This window comes from Pygocentrus nattereri, chromosome 17 (genome assembly GCF_015220715.1).
Source record: "Pygocentrus nattereri isolate fPygNat1 chromosome 17, fPygNat1.pri, whole genome shotgun sequence".
Lineage (NCBI taxonomy): Eukaryota > Metazoa > Chordata > Actinopteri > Characiformes > Serrasalmidae > Pygocentrus > Pygocentrus nattereri.
In genome coordinates this window covers 14,497,054-14,521,856 of record NC_051227.1, presented here as the reverse complement: position 1 = coordinate 14,521,856, position 24,803 = coordinate 14,497,054, and the positions used below count along the sequence as shown (strand labels likewise).

The 24,803-nt window shown below is 39.9% G+C and overlaps 2 protein-coding genes across 5 annotated transcripts in view; one reads left to right on the top strand and one right to left on the bottom strand.

The window, feature by feature from the left end:
* hfm1 (helicase for meiosis 1) overlaps window positions 1-6,515 on the bottom strand; it is a 43,789-nt gene extending 37,274 nt beyond the window's left edge. Inside the window, exons 1-2 of the mRNA XM_037546603.1 lie at window positions 4,445-6,515; window positions 1,710-1,822 (exon numbers count right to left, since the gene is read on the bottom strand). Of these exons, the coding sequence (XP_037402500.1) occupies window positions 1,710-1,822; window positions 4,445-4,515 (184 nt within the window). The 5' untranslated portion in view covers window positions 4,516-6,515. The remainder of the gene's footprint in view (window positions 1-1,709; window positions 1,823-4,444) is intronic.
* On the top strand, window positions 6,507-23,760 carry znf644a (zinc finger protein 644a). 4 transcript variants are annotated; one of them, XM_037546604.1, is made up of 7 exons: window positions 6,507-6,602; window positions 6,732-6,861; window positions 12,569-15,257; window positions 15,957-16,511; window positions 18,667-18,792; window positions 20,821-20,911; window positions 22,776-23,760. In XM_037546604.1, the coding sequence occupies exons 3-7, from the start codon at window positions 12,584-12,586 to the stop codon at window positions 22,951-22,953; spliced, it is 3,624 nt and encodes a 1,207-aa protein (XP_037402501.1). In that variant the 5' UTR covers window positions 6,507-6,602; window positions 6,732-6,861; window positions 12,569-12,583; the 3' UTR covers window positions 22,954-23,760. The 4 variants fall into 4 exon arrangements, with proteins under 4 accessions (XP_037402501.1, XP_017561837.1, XP_017561838.1 ...); XM_017706348.2 differs by lacking the exon at window positions 6,507-6,602 and having other exon boundaries at window positions 6,728-6,861; XM_037546605.1 differs by lacking the exons at window positions 6,507-6,602; window positions 6,732-6,861 and adding an exon at window positions 7,802-8,454.
* Window positions 23,761-24,803: the final 1,043 nt, after the last annotated feature.

Genomic DNA, 24,803 nt, shown 5'->3' with positions numbered 1-24,803 from the left:
TGTGTTGTATATGTTCTATTTAGAACATTTGATAAATGGTTCTGTATAGTACCAAAAAAGGGCTCTTCTACTTTTACAAGTTTGACACTGTAACAGTACACTCTTATAAAAGATGGTTCTTTCAGAAAGAAAATGGTTCTATATAGAACCATGTTCTTTCAGAAAGAAAATGGTTCTATATAGAACCATGAGCACTCAAATAACCCTGTGCATGATTACAGGTTTCTTTGCATCATGAGAAGGTTCTTTGAACTTATGGAGAACGTGCTGCAAATATTTCTACATAGAACTTTTCTTTTTAAAATGTTCTATATAGCACTAAAAAGCATTTTTCTACTGTTATGATGTCAAGCTTGTAACAATACAAGAACCCTTTTTGGTGCTGTATAGATTCCTTGTCAAAAAGGTTCTATATGGAATATACACAACACATTTTCCATCAATCTGAAGAACCATTTCACCATGCAAAGAACCCTTTAATCACACAAAAGACATCTTTGAGCGTTCATGGTTCCATACAGAACCATTTCCTTTACAAAAGAACCCTTGAAGACCCATCCATTTTATGTGTGTAACCCTATTTGGTGCTACATAGAACCATTTTCAAAAAGGTTCTATATAGAACCATATAACATTTCCATCAATCTGAAGGACAATTTCACCATGCAAAGAACCATTTAAACACATAAATGGTTCTTTGAGTGTTCATGGTTTTATTCAGAACCACTGTCTATATTAAAGAACCATCTTTAAAACAAAAAGTTATGCAGATGGGAAGAGAAAGAAATGTATAGAGTCCAAAAGCTTTAAAAATATAAAAGTGTAAATGAAAATGATGTTAGATTTCATATCTCTGAAAAACAACGATAACTAAGGAGAGGTTTTAACGGTTAATTGTTTTATTCCCCAGTGTTAGTATGACCGACAGCTACACTACCGCAAAATAACAGATCATCACAGCTGTGATGTTATTGGTGATAACACACTCCTCGAGTGTTCTACTGCTTTAATACAACAGTTAAATAAATACAGTAAGAAATGAATAAACTGGCCGTGAACGCGGCGTTTAATATGTTTTAATGTTCAGCTCCTTCCTCCAAAATTATAGTTCATTAACAAGCAGCTTGTTGCTACATCAGAGTAACGACACTCGCTGCTCAGTCTGCTGTAAGCCTCGCCTTTTGAAGATCAGACTGAGCCATAAAAGTGACCCAATATCAGGTTCAGCTCAGTTCGGTCAGTTTTTTCCAGATCAGTATTAATGTTGCTTCTTACAGCCCGTTTAGTTTGGTGAATGGTATTGGGTTCATTTCTGGCTGATTCCAGGTTGTTTAGCTGTTCTTCTGTCACAGCTGCCGACTGAAAAGCTGCTCAGTGGTGACGACAGTTCGGGAATTTAGTGTCGTCTCATCTTCAGAGTCGGACCAAATCGGCTATCGCTCAAATGTGATCTTAAAAGTGTCCGTTTTCTGTTTGTGGCAAAGTAAGAAGTAAAAACGTTCAAATGGCTTGAGCGTCTCCTACAGCTGTCAAAGTTGTTGCTTAGCAACAGCATCTCAGCAGAGTGATACAGTGTTTGTGAAAAAGCCGTGATGTGATGGTGAAACAACAGCAGTTAGAACTTTCTCAACCAATCAGCTCACATGGCCGGAACTAACTGTTGCACATAGTGACATAATACTGAGCATGTGTAGGTATTTGTGACTCACCAGCTGAAGACAGGCATTCAGCTTCCCTCTGGATGTCTTGGGTTGCTGGTATTTCTGAAACTGATGGTGCAGCATCCACTTGCCAGACATTCTGTTCCTGACATAATGGGTTCCTACATAGATAAGTAGGCAAAGAGGTAGTAAGATACATAGATAGAGAAATATGGTTCAAAATCAGAAACTGGACTTCAGACTAAATTTTCTTTTTTTTTTTTTTTTAGTAACCCTATACCTTAACCTCTATTTGGCCACCATCCAAGCTTTTATTACACACTTCACGAAGAACTCAGCCAGTTTGCATTGAAGTCCCTGTAGTTACTGAATAATAAGTTTTAATATGTAATGCACTCAGGATTTTAGGGGTTAATAATGTTTATTCTATTAAAACAAATGATTGAACATTCAACACCCCCCGCGACCCTGAGGGAGAAGCGGCTTAGAAAATGGATGGATGGATTGAACATTGCATTCTGTCACTACCGAGACAATCATCACACTACCCAAACAAATGTTTAGCAAATTAGCAAATGTTTCAACAATGACCGTTTTGGTAATTCTGAGCATAACTCACTTTTCTAATGCAACCTGTGACAAAGCAACAAAAAAGTAAGGCTTATGGAACAGACACCTCAGACGAAGGAACAATGTTGGTGTATGTCCAAACGAATAAACGGGTGACAGGCCGTAAATAGAAAGGTGGTCTAGCTCACCAGCTTTTGGTTGTACTAGGTTAGCTTTAGCTCACTAAGCTTCTCTGGCTCTGAAACTTTTCTATGTGGGGAGGGCAAGAGATGCAATTATTGCTAAATTAAGAAATGCACTGTCTCTACAGGATGCAGAAAAGCCTAGTTCATGCATTTCTTACGTCAAGGCTGGATCACTGTAATGTCCTGCTGTCTGGATGTTCCAGCAAAAGCCTCAACAAGCTTTAGTTAGTCCAAAACGCTGCAGCCAGAGTCTCACAAGAACACGAAAGTTTTCGTATCAGCCCAGTTTTATCAACCCTGCACCATCAACCAGTTAAATTTTGCATTGATAATAAAATTGTATTACTGACATATAAAGCCCTAAACGCCCTCGCCCCTCAGGACCTAAGTGAACTTCTCTCCTACTATGAACCATCACGCCTACTTAGTCCAAGGTGCTGCTGACTATTAGTACCTAGAACTAATTAAGCTACATAAGGGGGGACAGCCTTCTCATACAAAGCCCCTCCCAGCTTTGGAATAATCTTCCAGTCAGTGTTCGGGACTCAGACACAGTCTCAGTCTTTAAGCCAAGGCTAAAAACCCACTTGTTTAGTGAAGCTTTTGGTAATTAGTGATTTTCCTGTTAGACAAAGGTTCAGATCTGGGGGTTCATGGTCATAGAGTATTATGATAAACTGGGAGTGCTGGTGCTGTCGTCTCACTGCCTCGCTCACTCAGATTTGTTAACAGTGGAGTGGAGGGGTGCTGACATCTCAGGGAGCCTCATGTCTCTGTTACCTTCTGGTTTCTCCCATTTAGTGAGGCTGTAGCAACTAGACCTGCCGGGGGCTCTGCTGCCCTGTTAACCCTGTAATCTGTGATCAATCATTTACTTTTACTCTCTGTGTGTTTCCTTTTCTTTGCCGAGTTGATCAGCTGCCCATGCTGTGGGTTTGATTCTGCTGCTTCTTCTTCCTTGATCAGGTGCCTACTGCTCGCCAACCTTCTGGACCAGCTTGACCACCATGCAGCTTCTCAGTGCTGTGATACTGATGATGCTGCTGCTGCTGCTGCACACACTTAAACTATATAATTTAAACCATTGCTTCACCTGTTTTTCCCCATTTCTGTATTTTAATATTTTACACTAAGGCTGTTTGCTATCCAGCCTCAACCAGAGGAGGATAGGTTCCCCTTTTGAGTCTTAGTTCCTCCCAAGGTTTCTTCCTCTTGTTCTCAATGAGTTTTTCCTTGTCACTGTTGCCACTGGTGACACTCATGGGGGCTCAGACCCGGATTTTTCTGTAAAGCTGCTTTGTGACAACACCTGTTGTAAAAAGCACAATATAAATAAACTTTGACTTGACAGCCTTGTGATTGGTCCGGGGAATGCTTACGGAGGGGTTTCCCCAAGATTAGGACCACACAGTTTACGTTGAGAGGAGAGAAATATGGTGGGATATATCGGTCATTTATTTGTCAACTGGGACGTTATTCAACCAGTTTACTTGTTACATGTCTACTCTTTGCTTACACAAACAAGATTAACTTAGATTAAATTACAAAGAAAATAGAGCTTTAGGTTCTCTGGGTCTTAAAAAACTCAAATACTCAAACAACCCCGTCTCGCACCTACGGCATAGTCAAAATTACTTCGAACACTTTTTGTCACTGTTCTGATGTTTGATGCTCTAATATGATGTGAAATGGTTCATTGTATAGAACTTGCTGACAGTGGCAGACCCTAGTTGCGACCACAATCTGCCACACCTGGTCCACCTAATTCATTACTACAGTAGCCCTTGGCTGGATCAGATGCGTTAGTGTTAGATAAGGAAGGGGCAGAATTTTTTGTTAGAACTAAACTCTGCAGGAAAGTAGATCACCAAGAGGAAAGTTAGTGGCCACCAACAACATATATGAACCTGGGTGATAATAAACTGTGAATGTGGATTTTCACTTGATGTGGACATCTAATTGAACAGCCAGAAACCTATTTTAGATCTATTAGCTGCCGTTTTTAACCATAATGATACAAAAACTTACACTTTATGAACCAATGGTCTGTCAAAAAAGAGGTTATCCAGGGATAAGGTGAATTCTTCAGACTCTGTCATCCTCAGGGTTCAACTCAGCATGTTCTGGTGACAGGTTCTGTAAGATATGGGTAAGACAGAGAGAAAAGGGCAGAACTTTCATCTGAAATACCAAATCCATTATTATATTTTTTTATATTACATTAACGTACAGATCACAGGTAAGTTAGCACATAGGACAAATAAATACAGTGGATTACAATAAGCAGAAAACTGGTATATGAACGGTATAAGACTTGGAAATATAGATTAATTTAATATAATTGAATAATTTAATGCAGCCAACAAACTCGTAGTCAGATTGCTTAGCTCAGCAGATAGAGAGGCCAGCTATTACACCAGAGTTCAGAGATAAGGTTCTTGTTCTCTGAAGCAAATATTTTATAGCATGTATGTTCAGGAATAACCTACGTAACAAAATAAAAGGAAAAATTGTGTTAAAAATGTTCGCTATGCGGTCAGGTTTTCTTCATTTACACAAATCTTAGTTAGCTCGCTAGCAAACGTTAGCCTAACTTGATCACATCTGAGGAAAAATAAACTATTTTTATCCACCTATGCGTCAAAATTGGTCATTCTTTTCATAAGACAGAGACTAATATTGTTATTATGCAAGAAAATAATGTTTTATTACATAATCTAATATTTTATAGGAGGTTTACGTGATATTTAACATTAGCTAGCCACGTTTTTGTTAAAATGGACCATTTAAGTTACGTTTAAACACGTTTAAAGCTACGTTTAAACACGACACAAGAAATCTCAACTAACTTAAGTTAAAAGACTTCAATGTTGTTTAGACTCATTTTCTGTTAACTTACATATTAAAATGCGTCAATAATAAACAAAATAACCGAAACTGTTAAGTCTTAGCTACGTTAGCTAACTAACTTAGCTAGCTGACAATAAAAACGGTTTCTGGAAAATAGTGGCCATCATGAAATATGACTTTTAGTGGTCACGCTTCGACAACAAGATGAAATCTAATATATGTAATAACTAGATATATCTAATAATATCTAATGAAATCTAACCTATTTGATAGTTAACGTTAGCTAGCCAGGTTTTTGTTAGAACGGACTGAATGTAAGTTGCTAAATAACGTTCGCGTTTTAAGACGGCACAAGAAATCTCAACCAACTTCGCTAAAAGACTTCAATTTTGTTTAAACTCGGTATCTTTTAACTTCTATTTTAAGAACGCGGCAAAAAGAATAAATAAAATAACCGAAACTGTTAAGTCGAAACTGTTAAGCTAAGCTAGCTAACTTAGCTGACAAAAAAACGGTTTCTGGAAAATAGTGGCCATCGTGAAATATGACGTTTAGCGGTCACGTTTCGAAAACACGATGAAATCTAAAATATTTAGCGTTACTTAAGCATGAGCGTTCTCTTCAAAGCGTTTAAAGGGTTTTTTGGTGAAGATAACGTTAGTTAGCTGTTCAGAAAACGCACGTTAACGCTCGTTTATAGGAGTGAACCGGCTTAGCTGGTGGGTTTAGCAGCGTCGCTCACCGGCCACACGGTGCATTTGTCGGAGTAAACGCCTGTTAATTTGGTTTATTCTGGGTTTGCAGGCATTAACCTACTCCTATCACCGACGACAGCCCCGTCCGGTTTAAACGTGTCTGTTTATAAGCCGGTTCGACGTAACTTGATTCCAGACGAGGCTCTTCGCCAGCTTTCTTGTTCGTATTTTCCCGTTCCACCTTAAACGGCGCAGCAGTTACATTGTGTCGCTTCAGGTGCCATAATGTACCCGCCCGCACCGTTTAAGGTGGAACGGGAAAATTCGAATCGGAAGCCAACTTCAGCCTCGCTCATTTCAGTGACCACGGCGAGTTTACTTGTTTTCACGAGCTTGGGCACATAAATCTCGCCGTTTATGATCAGGATGTCAGTCCGTGAGCGCGAATGCGAGCCGATCACGCGTAGCGGAGGTGTTTAATGCGATTTCACTGCAGGAGTAAAGCTCCTTTTGTCGTCTTCTCCCTTTTTCGCCGACCAGCTTTCGACTGTTGGCTGCTTGATGCCACCTATTTGGACCGTTCCACTCCGTGTCTGGGGGACGCGTCGACAGTACTGAATGAAGATATACTGTTTGGTCGGGTATGGAGTAAAGCATAAGGATTTGATAGAATTATACGATGAGTTTGTTATTATACGCACATTTTATCATTTGAAAAGACTACATTTGTGTGTCTTTTCCTCGTACGTCTCCACATGCCCCCCCTAAAGCGGTGTAGTGGTCTCATCCATGGACCATCGCGCAAAACATGGCCGCTTCGCAATGGATGGAAGGCTATAGCGAGGAGAAATGAAATGATTTCGCTTCGGTGGTGTTGTTCTTGGTTTCAGCGGCGGAAAGGTATGGCAGAGACGTGTCTGTGCGTCATGTTTTCGGGGGGAACGCAGTCCACCTCGCCCCTAATTCCGCAGGATACGGCTGTGTTTGCGTTATGAGGCTTGATATGGAACATAATAGGCAATGATTGCTGCCTTGGCTTAGCACTCAGTCTCATACACTCTTAAAAAGGATGGTTCTCCAAGGGTTCTTTGGCCAAGGCAGTGGTTCTGTGTTCCACGTGGAACAATTTGCATGCTTACATGGTTCTTTGCATGGTGAAAGGGATCTGTTGAATATGGTTTTTACCTAGAACCTTTTTGAAAAAGGTTCTGTATGGCCATAAAAAAGGGGGCTCTTCTGTTATTGTCACAAGCTAGACATCGTAACAATAACAGAACCCTTTTGGGTGCTAGATAGAGCCATTTTCAAAAAGGTGTCAGCACATTCTCCATCAGTCTGAAGAACCCTTTCACCCTTCCAGCCACGCAAAGAGCCCTTTCAGCATGCAGATGGTTCTGTGTAGGTCTCATGGTTCTAAGCAGAACCATTGTCTTTGCTGAAGAAGAACCTTAAGGACCGTCTTTTTGAAGAGTGTACTCACAGCATGCGCTTGCAGCGAGAAGTATAAGGAGAAAATCAGCGGTGAAGATGTCAGAGGTGCCTGTCCAGCGGTCTGAAGGGGAGTTCCACTGATTTTTCCAATTTTCTGTATAATTCAGTGGTTGCGATGTAAAGAAAGTTATTCACAGTGGCTTGGTGTGACGTGGTTCTTTGTCGAGAGACTTACAGCATCAGATGTCTTTATAGTGGTGGTGATGGGAACCAGGGGTCGCCATGACTACAACACAGATATAGACGTTTTATTTACCACCCAGAACCACCAGAGAACCCACACGAGTCTTCTGAGTTTATATATGTAATGTTGATGATGGAAAAATGGTGGAAAATCTGAAACAAACAAGTTTTCTTTGGGGACTATTTTGCCGTAGAACACCCTTCGTGTATCCTTCCACCATGAGCGGATTAAAATAAACTGATTAAAATATGATGTGGATTAAAAACTTTATCACAAGACTGTCGTAAAACAGCATCTCGGACATCAGGCTGCACATTCATAACCATTTCGTGTAATGCTATGCTGCGAGGGAGCTTTTAGAGGTGGACGTCTGGTTCCTATCACCACCACTGTGAACAATTTTGGCTTGGTAAGTTTCTCTGGAACGGAGCGTTTCACACCAAACCGCTCTGAACGACTTCACGTGTTAACCAATAAACTATGCCAAAATTTTGAGAAATAGTTGGACTCGCCCTTTAAGCATTGGTCTGAAAATGCAATAGAACTGAGTGCTTTGATAGGACTTTGCTAGCTGTTTCCACAAATCGAGTGGGTCAGCAAGACGAGCAGCTGATTTGAATTTGATCAGGACTGCAGTAAATGATCTCACGTTGTGGTTTGATGCCTGGTGATTTGTGATCTGTTCGCTTGCTTGCACCAAATCTTTGTACTCCTCAGAGGCATGTGATTTATGCCACTGGACCATAACTTTTTCCTCGTGTTGCGCAGCAGTATTTCAAATTTTCAGCACACAGCGCTTCACGTTTTGTAGAGTATTGGTAAGTATACTGCAGACAGCAGATTAAAATCGAGAGCAGGTACAAATTCATGTCAACAGTGATGCATGTCGTTATGTGAGAGTGATGGATTGAAAATTAATGGTTGTTCATTTTCGTTTCTTAACAAGAATAAATACATATAGACAGTCGCACACCTAGGGGCAGTTTAGCATGTCCAGTTGGCCTGTGGGAGGAAACCCACACAGACGTGGGGAGAACGTGCCAACTCCGCACAGAAAAGACCCTGGTAACCAGGCCGGGGAATCGAACCCAGACTCTTTTTGCTGTGCCGCCCTAATGTCAAAAACATCACATCGAGAGTTCACTGATGCGTTTTCACTACACTATGTTTTGCGGTCGCAGTATATAGCACTATGATAATGTCGTGCTGTGCTAACCAGAGTGTTACCTACTTTTTTCTCCCACTAAATGCACCCTTTCCATTGCTGTGGTAATAAACTGTGTGTGTGTGTGTGTGTGTGTGTGTGTGTGTAAATATATAATTGCTGTTGTCGGAACAAAACCTTGTGTCTCCAGAATGGTAACTTTACAGGAGAAGGAAGAAACTTACATTAACGTCAATGAAAGCAGAATTTTTTTTACAATTAATTTTGGGACATTTCTTTCGGTTCATTCGTCATGAAATTTGCACACAATGAAGAACAACAGGCATTTTCAGATTATGCCAAAAACTGAAAAACAACGTGTGTGTGTGTGTGTATGTATGTATGTATGTATGTATGTAATGTGTGTGTGTGTATATATATATATATATATATATATATATATATATATATATATATATATATATAAAACGACAAAAATGGAGATCCCCACAAAGGTTTTTGTGTGTGTGTGTGTGTGTGTGTGTGTGTGTGTGTGTGTGTGTGTGTGTGTGTGTGTATTTAGTGCTCTGTTCAGTGTTGCAATATGTACAACACGTATAAACAGCCCGCCGTTACAGTAAAAGCTCATTTACCACCTGGTTTAAAGAAAAGTCGATTGATTATGGAATTATTTCATTCAAGTCATAGCAAGACACTAGTATTCCAACACGTGAGCGTGACTGAGCTTTTAAACATGTTGGGTGATGTGAAATCCTGCACTAATACAACTTTTATTGTGTCTAACACAGACGCGATTGTTTAAGAAACAGGGCTGTTAAGCTGCATTGGTTGAATGCGCTTATAAAAATGTCCTCAAACCACAGCGTCAGGTTTTAGACGTCAGACAAAACAGCTTCAGGTTTTTGGGAAAAACTAATGTTTCAGCTCTCCTAGAACACCAATGGCCCCAGACAGTAAAGTTTGTCTGACGTCTGGAGGTTTTTTTTTGTTACCACAGTTTTGTGGTCAAATGTGAATATGACTGGTGTACAATTCAAACCAGGAGATGTACGTAAGATGGACATTCATCATTACAGTGCAGCCAAAACCTGCAGACTGTAAGAAAGAGGTAAAAGTGTTCTTTAGAAGATCGTTAGTCATCAATATGTAACTTGCAAGAGTTGCAAGACTGTGGTCGTAAGTGGGGATGTTAATGAATCAACAGGGAAAATAGAGGTGAGCAGTATGATGATGATGATGATGATGATATCGTCGTAAATTATGTCACAATACGTTTTTCTAAGCAAGTCGTGGACATCTTCAGTACTTCTACTTCCTAGAATGTAATTCATTAAAAAGTGAGCATAATTAGTCCTGTTTCATTGGATTTAGTGCAGTGTGTAAACACGGAATAAAAAACGATTATAGTTGCACATTTTTATTATGATTAGTGTTGTTATTATTATTGTTATTATTACTATAATATTTATAGCACTACAGGTTCAGTTTTGTCTGTTCAAACCCTGCAGTAAATACGACAAAATCTTTGTCATGCCACGTTGACGTCATTTCGACAAGTGCATTCAGTCAAAAAACTAATTTAATAGCAAATAACTCAGTTTAAATAAACAGGTCAAATAAGTAAACAAAGTTTTTTCTTTCAACTTGACTTTTTTAACTGTCTGCATGAGTAGTCCTACTTAGTGATGCACAACTCCAGGTGTTTTTTTTTTTTTTTTTTTTTGAGGGTTTGTTAATAGCATTTTTGCAGGGCAGCAGTGAGTAATGTTCATTTATTTGCTGCTCGTAAATGTAACCTTTAGAGGGCAGCAGTGAGTAATGTGTGTTTGTTTGAGCTCTAGTTGTGTGGCCGCTAAAGGCCACAGGCTCTGCATTTGTAGTGACCAAACTGTGAAATGTTGTGTCCAGGGGCAAAACACATTAGGCATCACCCTGGACGACACAAACCATGATTTATGATATACAATATATACAAGTCAGCAGTGCAGTGTGCACCTAAGGCTCTCCTCCGAGACCTGTGAAGCGCCACCGTATCTTTTCAGATACTGGCATCATGCTGGCCGACAGGGGTCCCACCCAGAAAGAGCGATGCCTATTGTGCGCTGTATGGCTGTAGCATCACCGGCTATCAAACTTGAGATCACCTGATGATGGGGCCAACACTCGGATGATTTCCGCAATAAGCAGAATGGGAATTTAAGTGCGTTAAGACAAATGCAGTTAAATAAATTAAAATGCAGTAAATGTATTCATTGAGACATCATGGGGCATTTGTATGTGTGCCATATCAATATGGCTGTACAACCAGTGTTGGCCACTAATCAAACATGGCTAGGAATCAGTTTGACTAATCATCAAATTTGACCACTGGTAAACAGTGAATTTGTGAAGAGTTAGTCAGCTGGTACTAAGTGTTGTAAGTAATTTATGCTTTTATATCCACTAAATCTGTACGAGTAGAGTGCAAAGACTGCATGATACCAGCTCGGCTCAACTCGTCTAACTTTTGATACCAGTTACTTTGTTTTGCACTACCGTCATAGCACCCTCTTTGAAACTGCCGTGACATGAAGGAAACAAATTTTGATCAGAAGAGGCCGGTGGCAGCAAGACAAAAACAGGAGAGTTTGGGGAAAAACACAACAGACGACGAGACGATACCTGGTTGCTCAGAAAAGGCAACGCAAGAGGCTACGTTAACCTTGTAGCTGATTTTAGCTTATGTGTTTAGCAATTCTCTCCGACCAATCAGCAGTCTGTAGTGTTTGTACATCAGCTCAGCTTGCTTGGAGCCTCCACAAAGGTGCTACCAAAAATAATACCCGGCACCAAGAACCAGGTACCAGATTTGCCCAGTGTAAGACCAAAAAAAACAAGTCGAGTCAAGCCGGTACGATGCAGTGGAAAAGTGGCTTAAAATGAGCTTGATTTTGATATTTATCACTTTACTGCAGCATTTACTGCATATGTTGTCTACTGCATAGCGCGCTATGACGCTTCTCCTCTGGTGTGCTGTAGCCTTTAGAGGGCTGCAGTAGTATTTCTGTTTCCTTCATTGGACTAAACAGATTAAAACTTTCAACCTTCAACCAAAAAACTTCATATTCGTGATATGAAACTGGGCGGTCATAATCTTGGGCAACACGTAAGTGGTATCTTTACCAATCACAAGGCTGGTGTGGTTTTTCCCACCCACACAACTTAAACAAAATGAGCATGGCAGCATACGGTACATTTACATCACGTGACGTTGGATTCTGGTATTGGTTCATTTTGTATGAGTATCAGTAAATGAGCAGGGTATTGGAAGTATACTGGATGCCAATATTGCTATCAATGCATCCTCATTAGAAACTATTTGGATGCAGTTTAAAGCCGGGGTTACATTACATGTGTCAGCGCAAATGGCATAGAAAACAGCAGCCGCAGCAAGTCGCTCCATGTTTATTTATTTGCATCTCCTAGTAACGCAAGTCCATGCGAGTTCCATTCAGTTCAGCAACATCTTAAAAGTTGAGTAGTGTGTGATCCCTAATCGTTTAGTGTGTGATCCTCGATAATTCAGTCAGCCAAAAAATCTGTGATCGTTAGAGATGCCCAGTCTTTTTACAATCTGTTAAGATTTTAAGTCATATAGCAAACCCAAGACTTAAATTGTGCTTCATGCTTGAAGCATGAAGTTGCGCTGCAGTTGAGTTACTGCGTTTGAGCAAAATTTCCAGGATCAAACCAATAATAACCTCTTTTTGTCTTTTTGCATCTCCCAGAAACAGTCTGGAGGCATGTCTGCTTTGAAAGAGTGCACCAATGGGGAGGACAGTGACAACTCCATGTCAGGAATCTCGGAGAATCTAATGAGTGACCAGACATTCTCTCTTGGAGGAAGTGTATTAGAACCATCAATGCAGTGCACACATGATAACATGACCCCAAACAGTGACCAAGCAGATCTCCTGACGCACGTTCGTTTTATTGAGTCTATCTGCGCCGATGGGCCAGCGAAAGCTGCTTACGTCAATGGATCAAGTTCACCCAATATTTCAGATGAAATTCTGTTGGATATCTCCAAAAATGTTCCAGGATTCCTCCCTAAGTCATTGCACGCACAAAATTCTACTGTCGCAACCAGCGTCCAATTTGAAGAATGTGATCCACTTAGGAAAGATGGGGAAATGACGATAAGACAGATGTTAACCGCTGAAGATGTTGAAAATCGGGGCATATGGGGCTTTGACGAAGAGTCTCCAGAGAACTCGTTGGACTGTTATGACGTTGAGAATGATCTCAGCTGGAATCCCCAGAAAGAGTTCATGAAGTTCCTGCTGGAGGATCATGATCGTTCTGAAACAGAGGAGAAGACGCCCGCCATCCCACCGACTGTTAGCCATAAAAGGAGGAAACGTAAAATGGACATGGTGGTGATGGTTGATCCTTCAGAAGAGATGTATGCAGACTTGAATTCAAAGAACGATCACCTGGGTGAAGGCAGCCAAATAGACCACGGCTCTGCCAATAAGGGAGATTGTCCCTGGAAACGACCCAGGTCTCATTCGCCGGTATCTAAAAACTCACAGTACTCAAATGGAACTGCAGTGGCCTTTAAACACGTTCTCCCTAAACCAGCAAAAAATAGGAAGAATCAAAAGCTGCGATTTATTAAAGATAATATGTTAGCAGACCCTAGCTCAGAGGAACCCGTGTTTTTTCCAAGCAATAGCAAGTTTAAAGAAAAATCTCATTCTCAAAGGCACATGAAAAATCATTCATATATTCCAGATCAAAAGCCATTCATATGCAAAGAGTGCGGATTGTCGTTTTTTGATCACAACTCACTTTTAAGACACATAACTGTTCACAAGAAGAAGAGACAGAAGATTAAGGGAACAGATGGACCTAAAGACGAGGGCAAAGATGCAAGGTTACAGTGTCCGCAGTGCACGTTTGGAACCAACTGCCCTAACACTTTCGTCCAGCATGCAAAAAGCCACGAGAAGGACAAGCGCTACTATCGCTGTCAAAAGTGTAGCTTCGTGGCAATGAATGAAATTGAGATGAAGGGTCATATGCTTTGCAAGCACAGTATCACTGATGCTCAGTACATGACAATGGGGAAGCAAGAGGGGTTCCAGGAACAAAAAATTGGTGCATCTGATAGCAATGCTGCAACTTCATATCCAGTGTCATTCTCCTGTAAATTGTGTTCTTTCAAAACGAAGAACAAGAACATTCTTAGGAATCATTTCGAGATGTTACATCCTCACATTTTTGCTGAAGATTTGGAGGAAGACATACATTTCACATACAGTTCAGAAAGCATTGACCATATTTCACCTCCATGCAAGTTGCCCAGTGTAGGTTCACAATCACCGGGTAGAAAAACCCAGCAATTCCCATCCGAGGACTCGAGGAAAAAAGAGAGCCCCAAGTCAAACGATGTACCCAGTCTAATACGAACAGAGAAAACAAAACGAAAGGACACAGTAAATGATAAACCGCCCAAAAAGACGGCTAGACTCGACAAGTCGATTAACACGCTTCTATCCCGGAAAAGACGTAGGACATCAGAAAACGACACTAATCAAAAAACTGACAGAAAGAACGATAAGAGCCTGGACGTTGGCAAATGTGGTAGTGAAGATTCACTGTCTGGAAAAGACGGGCCTAAATCCTCTTCCAAGTGCAAGGGGGAATTGTTTGCACTTAAGGAGAGGAGCTCAGCGCGCACTTTGAAATGTGATGGTGGAACGTGCCATGGAGTCAGCAATAACAAGGACGGTTCCCGAGAAGAGAAGTCGAGCTCCAAGTACAGACATTTAACTTTGGTCAAGCCTTCTTTAAAGAAGACTCCTTCCAAAAGGAAAATGTCCACTCCGTTTCATAACATGCGAGGGCAAGACATACTAATCGACTTTCCTAAATGTAGGCAAAATTTGAAGAGAAAGGAAGCAGCCCAAAAGCGCAAGGACGTGAGCAGCAAGGACTGTTTTATGCATGACTCTACCCTCAACTCCAGCTTCCACCTCACCGAGAAATGTGATGTCAAAGATGGTTTACATATCAACAGCCAATTTTTACGCAAACGCCCATCCCCTATGAAGGGAAGCATGCGTGCCTCAATCTGTCACTCTGAGAAAGAAAAGGATTCCCTGCGGACATTTCTGATCAAAGAAGAATGCATGGAGACGGAAGTATATGACAGTACTTCTGAATCACATTCACCGATGAAAAATGAGGCCAGTACAGACTTTGACATGGACCTGAAGTCTTGCCCTTACTGCCCTGCTGAGTTTCAGTCAGGGATTAGTCTCTCCAACCACATACGAGGGCATTTGCACAGGGACAGAGTGAGCCTGGGCTTCAGTGAACGGCATGGTGCATCAGTGGCTCGGGTGACTTCCCCTAATAAAGTGCCTCAGGTTCGGCGAAGAATGACTGCAGTACCTCAAGTTAAAACAGGTGACAGTTCAGTTTCCACCTTACTTTATTTTCGGTGCATGTTTTATCTAGTTTTCCCATATTTGCACACTTTCCCGGTTTGGTCAAGTTAAAGACTGAAATAAATGGTACTGAAATGGTACATTCAGTACAGTATACCATGAGGGCCTATACTGCCATGTAAGAATTCCTGCTGCTTGGCCTTGCATATTGCTGCTGTCAGTTTTTTTCCAATATTGCAAATTCAATATTATTGCCGCAATTATTTTTTTGTGTTTTGTTCTTAGAGTGCACCAGAATTTCTTGTTAAAATTGCTTAAATTTTATGGATGCCATTTAGATTGGTTTCTGAACTTGTCACCTTTTTCACTGCTAATGAGTTTTCATGCCTTTAAATGTTCTACAGAAATTATCAGACTTGTTCAATAACTGAAATGTGTCAATTTTTTAAAAATTGGTGGAATCCCCTTAAAGTATAGTATTTATAAAGACATTGTGATTAAAAAAAATACTGCTTGTTAAAGTCTTGACCTAATTGACTCATTAATGTTAAATGAGATTTTACAGATTTATCTTTTCAAACGTTTTCAAATTCCATCTTAAATTAAAATGAAGCTTGCCATAATGCTGACGCAGCAAAATCTGCAAGAATAAAGTGAAGCGTATTTTGATGTTTTTTGTAAATTAATTACCTTTCTTGTTGCTTTCTTATTGAAACAGAGAAGAACTTTACAGAGTCTGAGCAGCTGATGAAGCTCACCTGTCCTCTGTGTAGGGAATGGTTCGAAACAAGAACCGGATTGTCGAACCATGTCCGGGGTCATCTGAAGAGACTCCTCGGAAAGGCATCTGCGGCTGCGAACAAATCACCTGTAAATGCACTTAAGGAACTGATGCGTGACAAGAAGCAGTTCCACTTGAAATTACAGTCTCTGGAAAGGAAATGCCGTGCTTCAAATCGATTATTTCCTTTTAGAATAAGTAATGGCCTCGTCTACTCTACTGCGAAAGTGCAGCGCTTTGCACAAAGTGGAAAACGACCTGGACAGATTTCCTGTCACTCAGGAGAGGACAAGAAAAGGACAGAGATTAAAGACCTGATGAAAGGATCACCGTCCAGTGATCTGATAGGAATTTTGAAAAAGAGACGAGCTCATGAAGAGGCTAAGGCCAAAACCTCATTCCAGACAGCACGGAAGGCTCTTCTTTTGTCACCAATTAAAGATCGTGGTCCAGCACTACAACAATGTAAAGCACTGCCAAACTCAATATCAGGTATTTATTTATTTTTAGTTATTACATTTATTTATTTTTTTGCTTTATGGATTAACGGATTCATGTCTTTACAGTTTTTAAAATGTTTATACACAGGTGTTGTTACCACATCCTTATAATATTTATATTTATCTTTTTTAGTAAAAAAAAGAAGAAAACTGCATTAAAAATGACTAATTGCAAAAGTATTCAGAGTAGCGCTAAACACTTTGGGGAAAATATCAAATTGCAGTTTTTCTGATTAATATTACGAGTGTGATTTAAATTTTAATTGTCTAAAAATTAAGTTTTTTTTTTTTTTTTTGGCCAAGAAAACCAGAATATTGGCTTTTTCTGCCGTTAGGCTTCAGCCCTGAATGTAGTGTCCAAACTGCCAATAAGGTCTAGTTGTGCTGTCACAAAACATTTGAGGTTTTTTGCCTCTGATTGGTCCACCTTATCTGACAAAATTGTTGATAATCACAATGATATCATTTTTTTTAGATTGCAGCTCTTGTGATTAAAAAAAATTCACTCACGATTTAAATCACAATTTCAATGCAAAAACAATTGATCTTTCAGTCCAAAATCTAAGACACAAAATCAGAATACTTCATTCCCTTGAAGGGCCCATGTAATAGAAAGCTACATTTTCCTAATTTTTTTTTAAATAAATTTTTTATTTTCTTAATTTGCATATAATGTGGTGTGTAAATGTTGTTCAAAACATACCATTCACTCCCCAGTCTGTACAGTCCATGCGTGGCAAGTAATCAGCAAAAACAGCCCAGCTCTGGATTCGTTGGATTTGTGATGTCACTAAAACCAACACGTTTACGTATATCCGCCTATTCAGTGTACAGGGGTTTAGCTCCGCCTACTCACACAGACTTTAAGGATGTTCCAGATTGAATCACAATACAGGGCAGCCAATCGGTATTTGAATACCCGCACCTCGAATGGTACTCGAGTACCTGTGCTCATGCAGAGTCGAACTCGATGTTATCTTGTAAACTGAACTATGGAAGCATCCAGTTAACCCCTCCATCCTCTGTTCACAAAGGTTCTTTAGGCTACGTTCTACATTAAAATGACATCATGTTTGCATCACAGGTTTTTTGAAGAACCTTGGCAAAAACCTTCTCAGTCTAAAGAGAAGCTAGTGAACAAAGTGTTTCTTTTCTGGGGCTCCCGGGTGGCGCAACCGTCCAGGCATTGGCCCCGTCATCAGGTGATTGCCAGTTCGATCCCTGTTGGTGCTACAGATCAGAGTCTCAGAGAGCGCAGTTGGACTCGCTCTCTCTGGGTGGGTAGGATGGCCCCACCTCTCCCCACATCACTCAGCACAATGCTAGCCAGTGCAGGGGTCTGTTTGCTGACATAATAGAACTGATGGTTGGCGCTTTCCTCCGAGTTCAGTCAGCTGTCCAGTGACGTGGCGCTTCACAGATCTTGGAGGAAGCCTGTGCTGCCTTCACCCTCCTAGTGCTGGTGGTGTTGTGTGACTGGGGGAGTCCAACTAGTGAGTGGAAATGTATACGTTTAAACTGGGGAAGAAATACGCAAATCCAGAGTGTTATTCATTTTTAATAATATGACTTGGTTACAGTACAGTTTTTGTTAGTTTTTTGCTTTTGTTTTTGTGTGTATGTGTGGGTAAATGACGTAACATCAGCATGGAGGCAAATTCGTCGTTTTATCTCGATGAGCTCCATCAACACAATTCAGCTCAAACGCGTAACATTTTAACCCGAAACTCCACGAAGTTCAAAAGTGAAAAGTTGATATCTAAACCCAACTTCATTAGGTTTGATGGAATTTTTGCCAGTGTTTTGTAAAGCTTATCCACCCTCACAATGATGGCGCATCAATTCTGTTTAAGTCTAATTGTGATAGTGTAGTTTGCTAGTGAAGCAGGCCGCAATAGTTATTACCACAGTCCTTTAATGATGAGTCACTGTGGAGTCCTTGTGTTCAGTTTGTGTAATATTAATGTTTTGTGTAATGTTCATCAGATGAACTTCACAGTAAGCAAGCAGGACTTTTAGGTTTAATTTTAGGTATTGCAAAAAAACTGTGAGCACAGACAGCAGGGACAAAACGTTAGACTCCGTAATGGAACAGAAGTATTTAGCAGGTGTTGTAACCGCTGACCGCTGTACTTTTTCTGTTTCAGAGAAAAATGAACACAACAGAAACGTCTGTGCTCACTGTAACGCAACTTTCCACAGTGGAGTTAGCCTCTCCAATCATTTGCGGGCATATGCACGTAGAAAAAGAAACGCACTTATGGAAGGAACAAGTAAGTGGCTTACTACTGATAGACACGTGGAAGTAAAATGAAGGCTGGCAGTATAATCGACTGTTCATTTAGATGAGCAGGTCCTGTTTTTCTTGATATCTGTGATCTATAGAGATTCAAATGTGCCACTTTACGATGCGATCTACTTTTACGAGGCTTTTTGCGAAAGATGTGTAAAAAGCAAGTTGATTTCTGAGCGAGTTTAGGGCTCTGGATAGGGCTCTAACACCAGTTTGGACAGATAATCTCAAACAAACGTTGGGCATTTTACTGGCCTGTTCAGGACAGACAATCTGTCATCCAACGTAGGCTAAACTCTAAAACTAACTTTGTTAAAAACGTGAATAAAGTACTATGTTTGATTTGAGGCAGGGGCTCCCAGCGTTTTGCAACCTATGGCCCACACGGCAGACCGCAAAAGCTTCCCACAAGAAGATTCATCGGACTCGATTGTTTAAAATGTAGACCAATGTAACACAATAATGTAGCCATCGGAATTTCAGTGATTCTATAATCATGCAGCATAAAAATATCAGAGTAATTTGTGTTTGTAGCTGTATGTCTGCCCAAAAAAAAAGTCATCTGCTTTGCCCGATCAATGACATAACAAACATCTTTTTTTATTGTTGAAAAAATTGACAACAAAAATATTTGACATGTTAAAAAATGTATTATTTGATATATAAATCTTATTTGACATATTAAAAGCTGTTTGGTTAAAGATCTATATATTATAAAGATAATATATAGGCAATTAAAAAAAAAAAAAAATAAGCTGACCTCTGATGGCCCCCTAGCAGTACCACCACGGCCCACTGGGGGGCCGCAGCCCACATATGAAAAAAAAACCCTGCTATACAGGAATTTGGGAAACTAACATCAGTTTTCTGTCTCTGTTTTTACTGTAAAAACACGGTCAAAATGATTGTAATGAAAAATATCCAGTCTAAGACACAATTTCAATAAATATTCTAAATCTCCTTCTTTTCAAAGACAAACATTTTAACTAGGGCTGTCAACGTTAACATGTTAACGCTCGCAATTAATCTGGAAACCTTATTTTAAATGAAAATTTAATCATATTGCCAAGTTTGAACCTAATTTCATCCCGTAATTCCTGCATGGATTTACTGAAAGGTGCAAACATGGATAACAGGATGACTGAGGAAGCATCCACTGTTGTGCCAAACAGTAAATTTCGTTTTAAAAAGCTTCCAGATGGGAGTTTAGATAAAACAAAGTTCCATCTGGAGCTGGATGACTAAAGGTCACCACTATAGGAACAGATGGCGCTCACGACATGATGGCAGGGAATCTACCTCTTGGGCATATATACGCCCTGTGCAGCGCACTTTTTACAGAGGGTCATCACAGTGGCTCTCCGTGTCGGGGGGTTTGTCGAGGCTTTAGCCAAGTACCGCAAAATAATCTGACATTTCAAACACATCAGAGCTGAAAGTTCAGCCTCTCATGCTCAGGAAGAGGAGACACTCGTCCAGGATGTGCCCACGCGTTGAAATTCAACTCTCAAAATGATGAAGCAGGTCCAACACAGCAAAGACACACTGAAGGCCGCGCTGGCACTGCAGAGGCACAGTTTAGCCATGCCTTTCACTGCAAGTCATGAATTCTTTTGTTTGTTTTGTCTGCCCCCCCAAGATACAAGTAAATTTAAACCTCACGATAAATCATGATTAATCACAACCTGTTAGTGTGATTAATTCAGTTCGTCTCCACTCGTTTTAACATGATCTAGTTTTAGTTTCATGCTGCACCTGCCCAGGTGGTGAGGAAAAAATGGCTTGAAGAAAATCTTAAAATGCCTCCCAGAGACAAAACATAAACAACGGTTCGTCTCTTGTCTCTTGCCAAAGTTGTATTATCTGACACATTTTCTGCTACCTTAGAGTAAAAGTCTTTAATAAATACGTACCTGCTTGGAAAGTTGTAATTTACTAATACAGTTTAGTGCAGCTGAGTGAGCAGATGAGAATCTGGTTAATCCGTAAGGAATTCTTATTTTCCCAGCGTACGACTGTAAACAGAGGAAACAGAGGTCGAAGAAGAAGACGTACCCATTGCTACACACTTCAGAGGAAATATACAGGCTCACGTGCAGGTACTGTGTATATTATATATTTTGGTGTGCCGCATTATCCTGAGTCAACTATTGTCATGCATCTGCCACAAAAGGGTCCTTGTGAAGCTCAAAATCATTGTTGAATATTATTTGTGTCTATGTGTGTATGTATATGTTTGTGTGTGTGTGTGCGTGTGTGTGTGTGTGTGTGTGTGTATATATATATATATATATATATATATATATATATATATATATATATATATATATTAGAGACACTTGTCAAGTAGCAGTACACAGATACATTTGCTTTCCGGTACGGAGATGCGAAAGGTCCATGTGAGTGTTAAATGTAAGGATGATTATACAGCCTTAAAATGTAAAGGACATTAAAATGCACAGTAGATATTTGTAGACATCCATACCACCACGGAGAAAAGAAACACGAGGATAAGTACACTGCAAAAAATCAATATCTCAGCCAGTGTAAACATCATAAATGTAGTCAGTGTGTGTGTGTGTGTGTGTGTGTGTGTGTGTGTGTGTATATATATATATATATATATATATATATATATATATATATATATATATATATATACACGTATATATGTGTATATATATATATATATATATATATATATATATATATATATATATATATATATATAATATACAAGATAAAACCGCTCTAAAAACAAGTAAAAATGTCTAGAAATAAGTTCAATAATCCCACAATATTCTTACAGCAGCCTCATGAGAAATATTTTATATGTATATATAGATATAGATATATCTGGAGGAAGTAAAGCTGTTATTTGAGAACACCATAGATTGAGAGATGGGACCTAAGGAGAAGACCAGAGATGTAAAAATAATTTTTTTTGCTATGTAAACCAGCAGAATAAATATCTGTCTAGCATTATAGTAAAATGTAGCTTCTAACTGGCCATAGATCAAATATAATATAGGGTGTAATGTAAACTGTGTATTGAGAATTTCTTGTAAAGCTGAATGCACCCCTTCCCAAAACGCTTAGATTTTATCCGAAAATCCAGAAAGAGTGAATAGAGGTGCCTTTATGTAATTTGCACTTGAAACATAGGTCAGATCTTCCTGGAAATATCCTGTGTAGATGCAAAGGTGTAAGATAGCCCCATGGCCCCTCACAGAGCAGGTACTATGTGGTTGGTGGGTCATTCTCAGCACTGCAGTAACACTGACGTGGTGTGTTTGTGTGTGTTGCGCTGGTCTGAGTGGGTCAGACACAGCAGTGCTGCTGGAGTTTTTAAACACCTTGGTGTCGCTGCTGGACTGAGAATAGTCCAGCAATCAAAAATATCCAGCCAACAGCGTCCTGTGACCACTGATGAAGGACTAGAGGATGACCAACAGACACTGTGCAGCAGCAGATGAGCTGTCGTCTCTGACTTTACATCTACAAGGTGGGCCGACAAGGTAGGAGTGTCTAATAGACTGGACAGTGAGTGGACGCAGTGTTTAAAAACTCCAGCAGCACTGTTGTGTCTGATCCACTCACACCAGCGCAACACACCACCACCACGTCAGTGTTACTGCAGTGCTGAGAATGATCCACCACCCAAATAGTACCTGCTCTGTGAGGGTCCATGGGGGTCCTGACCACTGAAGAACAGGGTGAAAGGGGGTAACAAAGTATCAGAGAAACAGATGGACTACAGTCTGTAACTGTAGAACTACAAAGTGCAGCTATACAGTAAGTGGAGCTGATAAAATGGACAATGAGCGTAGAAACAAGGAGGTGGTCAGAACGTTACGCCTGATCAGTGTACTTGTATTGATGGAGTCCTAATAATAACTAATTAATCCATTATTACTGGTAGGGGGGATTGACCCAAGGTATTATTTTGTCTTTTTTGTGCAGGTTTTGTGATCTAGTCTTCCAGGGCCCTCTGTCCGTGCAGGAGGACTGGGTGAAGCATTTACAGAGACACATAATGAACACAGCTGTACCACGCACAGGCGCCGGCATGGTGGAAGTGACCTGCTTCCCTAAGGAGCCCAGCTCAGACACAGACGTGCAGGCCAAGCCATCCTCCTGAGCCCGGCAAACACAGCCGATCTGTCATTGGTCCGTGAAATGTAATGTATTTGTAAATGATTTTACCTACTCCCCCCACCCCTCCTTCCCACGAGTTTGTATGATTTTGAATACCGCTGAATTTGAATTTTCACACTTAGACGCACAGCGACGTTCAGCCCTTAAACACGACTGTCTTTTTATATTGTTGCATCATCCTGGTATTTTATACGACTCCTCAATAATAGCGCTCATGGTGGGTGAACGTTTCGAGATTTCAACGGAGACCAACACCAAAAGACAACTGTTTACCTCAGACCTTCTCCAGGTGGGTTTTATTTAAAGGAACTGCAAGACTCTACAAAACCTGAAATAACTGTAAGACTTTTATCACGGTTCTTTTTCTTTTTATCGATTTCCAACCAAGTTATACCTTTTGTCCTCACACTTGTTGATCATATATGGTGCAGATGTATAGGAAAAAAAAATAGTAGATATATTTACTTATTGAATTTTTTGATCCATAACATACGATTTATGTTGAACAGAACTGGCCTGTGTCACTATTTAGAGACCTAAACCGATTTCTATAGTATGCGTGTCACGACGTCGTTACCACGCCTTCCGGTTTTTGTCAGTTTTGGGTCGCCTCATCCCGTCGCCTCATCCCATCACCTCATTTCGACTATCATACACAAACCTGAAATGTATAGTTTTGTCATTTGTGCTGGGAAAAAAAAACATCATCTGTTACTTATATTTGCAGTTATTTTTACTGTTATTTTTGTTATAAACATTTTAAAATAATTTATGTCGAAATGTAAATCTTGGAACGATTTTTGTCGTGCAGAATAAAAAGGTTCTGTCTTTTTTTTTTTTTTTTTTTTTTTTTTTCCTTTTTGATGTCTTTAACCTATTGGAATATTAATACTAATATTAAGCCGTGAATGTAAAGTTGTCACACTGTGTGTGTTAAATGTGTTTATCATGTTTGTGCCACATTATCGCTTTTTTTGCTAAGGGTAGCCGACGATTTCTTACATAAAACTGGAGAGCAAGCCCGGGGTTTTGTTTTTGTGTCAAAGTGTTAAAAAGATGGTTCTTCAAGGGTTCTTCAGTAAAGGCGCTGGTTCTGTATCGAACCATGAACACTCAAAGGACCTATTACAAGCTTAAATGATTTTATGCATGGTGAAATGGTTCTTCAGTACCAGGTTCTGTACAGAACCTTTTTGAAAATGGTTCCATATAGCACCAGGAAAAGGTTCTTCTGTTACATGCTTGAGATCGAACCATTTACAACACATTCTCCATCAATCTGAAGAACCATTTAAGCATACAAATGGTTCTATATAGATACATGAACACTTAAACAACCTATTGCATGATTAAATTAATCTTTGCATCATGAAAGCGTTCCTCAGATCGATGGAGAATGTGTTGCCTTGGGTTCTGTGTAGAACCTTTTTTTTAATGGTTCTATCTAGCACCAGAAAAAGGTTCTTCTGTTGCAAGCTTAAGATCAAACCATTTACAACTTGATCTCCGTTAATCTGAAGAATGATTTAAGCATACAGATTGTTCTACATAGAGCTCGTGGTTTTGAATAGAACTATTCTCTTTACTAAAGAACCCTTGAAGAAGCATTTTTAAGAGTGTACGTTCCTGATTGCTACACTCTTAAAAATAATGATTCTTTAGTAAAGAAAGTGGTGCTGTATAGAACCATGAACACTTAAAGAGCCCTTTACATGCTTAAACGGTTCTCTGTATCATGAAAGGGTTCCTTGGATTGATGGAGAATGTGTTGTATATGGTTCTATATAGCACCGAAAAAGGTTCTTCTGTTGAACCGTTTACAACACATTCTCC

Coding starts and splice junctions, on each gene's coding strand:
- znf644a (XM_037546604.1), top strand. CDS start 12,584: ATGTCTGCTTTGAAAGAGTGCACCAATGGGGAGGACAGTGACAACTCC. Junction 15,258..15,956: donor AGTACCTCAAGTTAAAACAG/GTGACAGTTCAG, acceptor TTATTGAAACAG/AGAAGAACTTTACAGAGTCT. Junction 18,793..20,820: donor CGCACTTATGGAAGGAACAA/GTAAGTGGCTTA, acceptor TTATTTTCCCAG/CGTACGACTGTAAACAGAGG.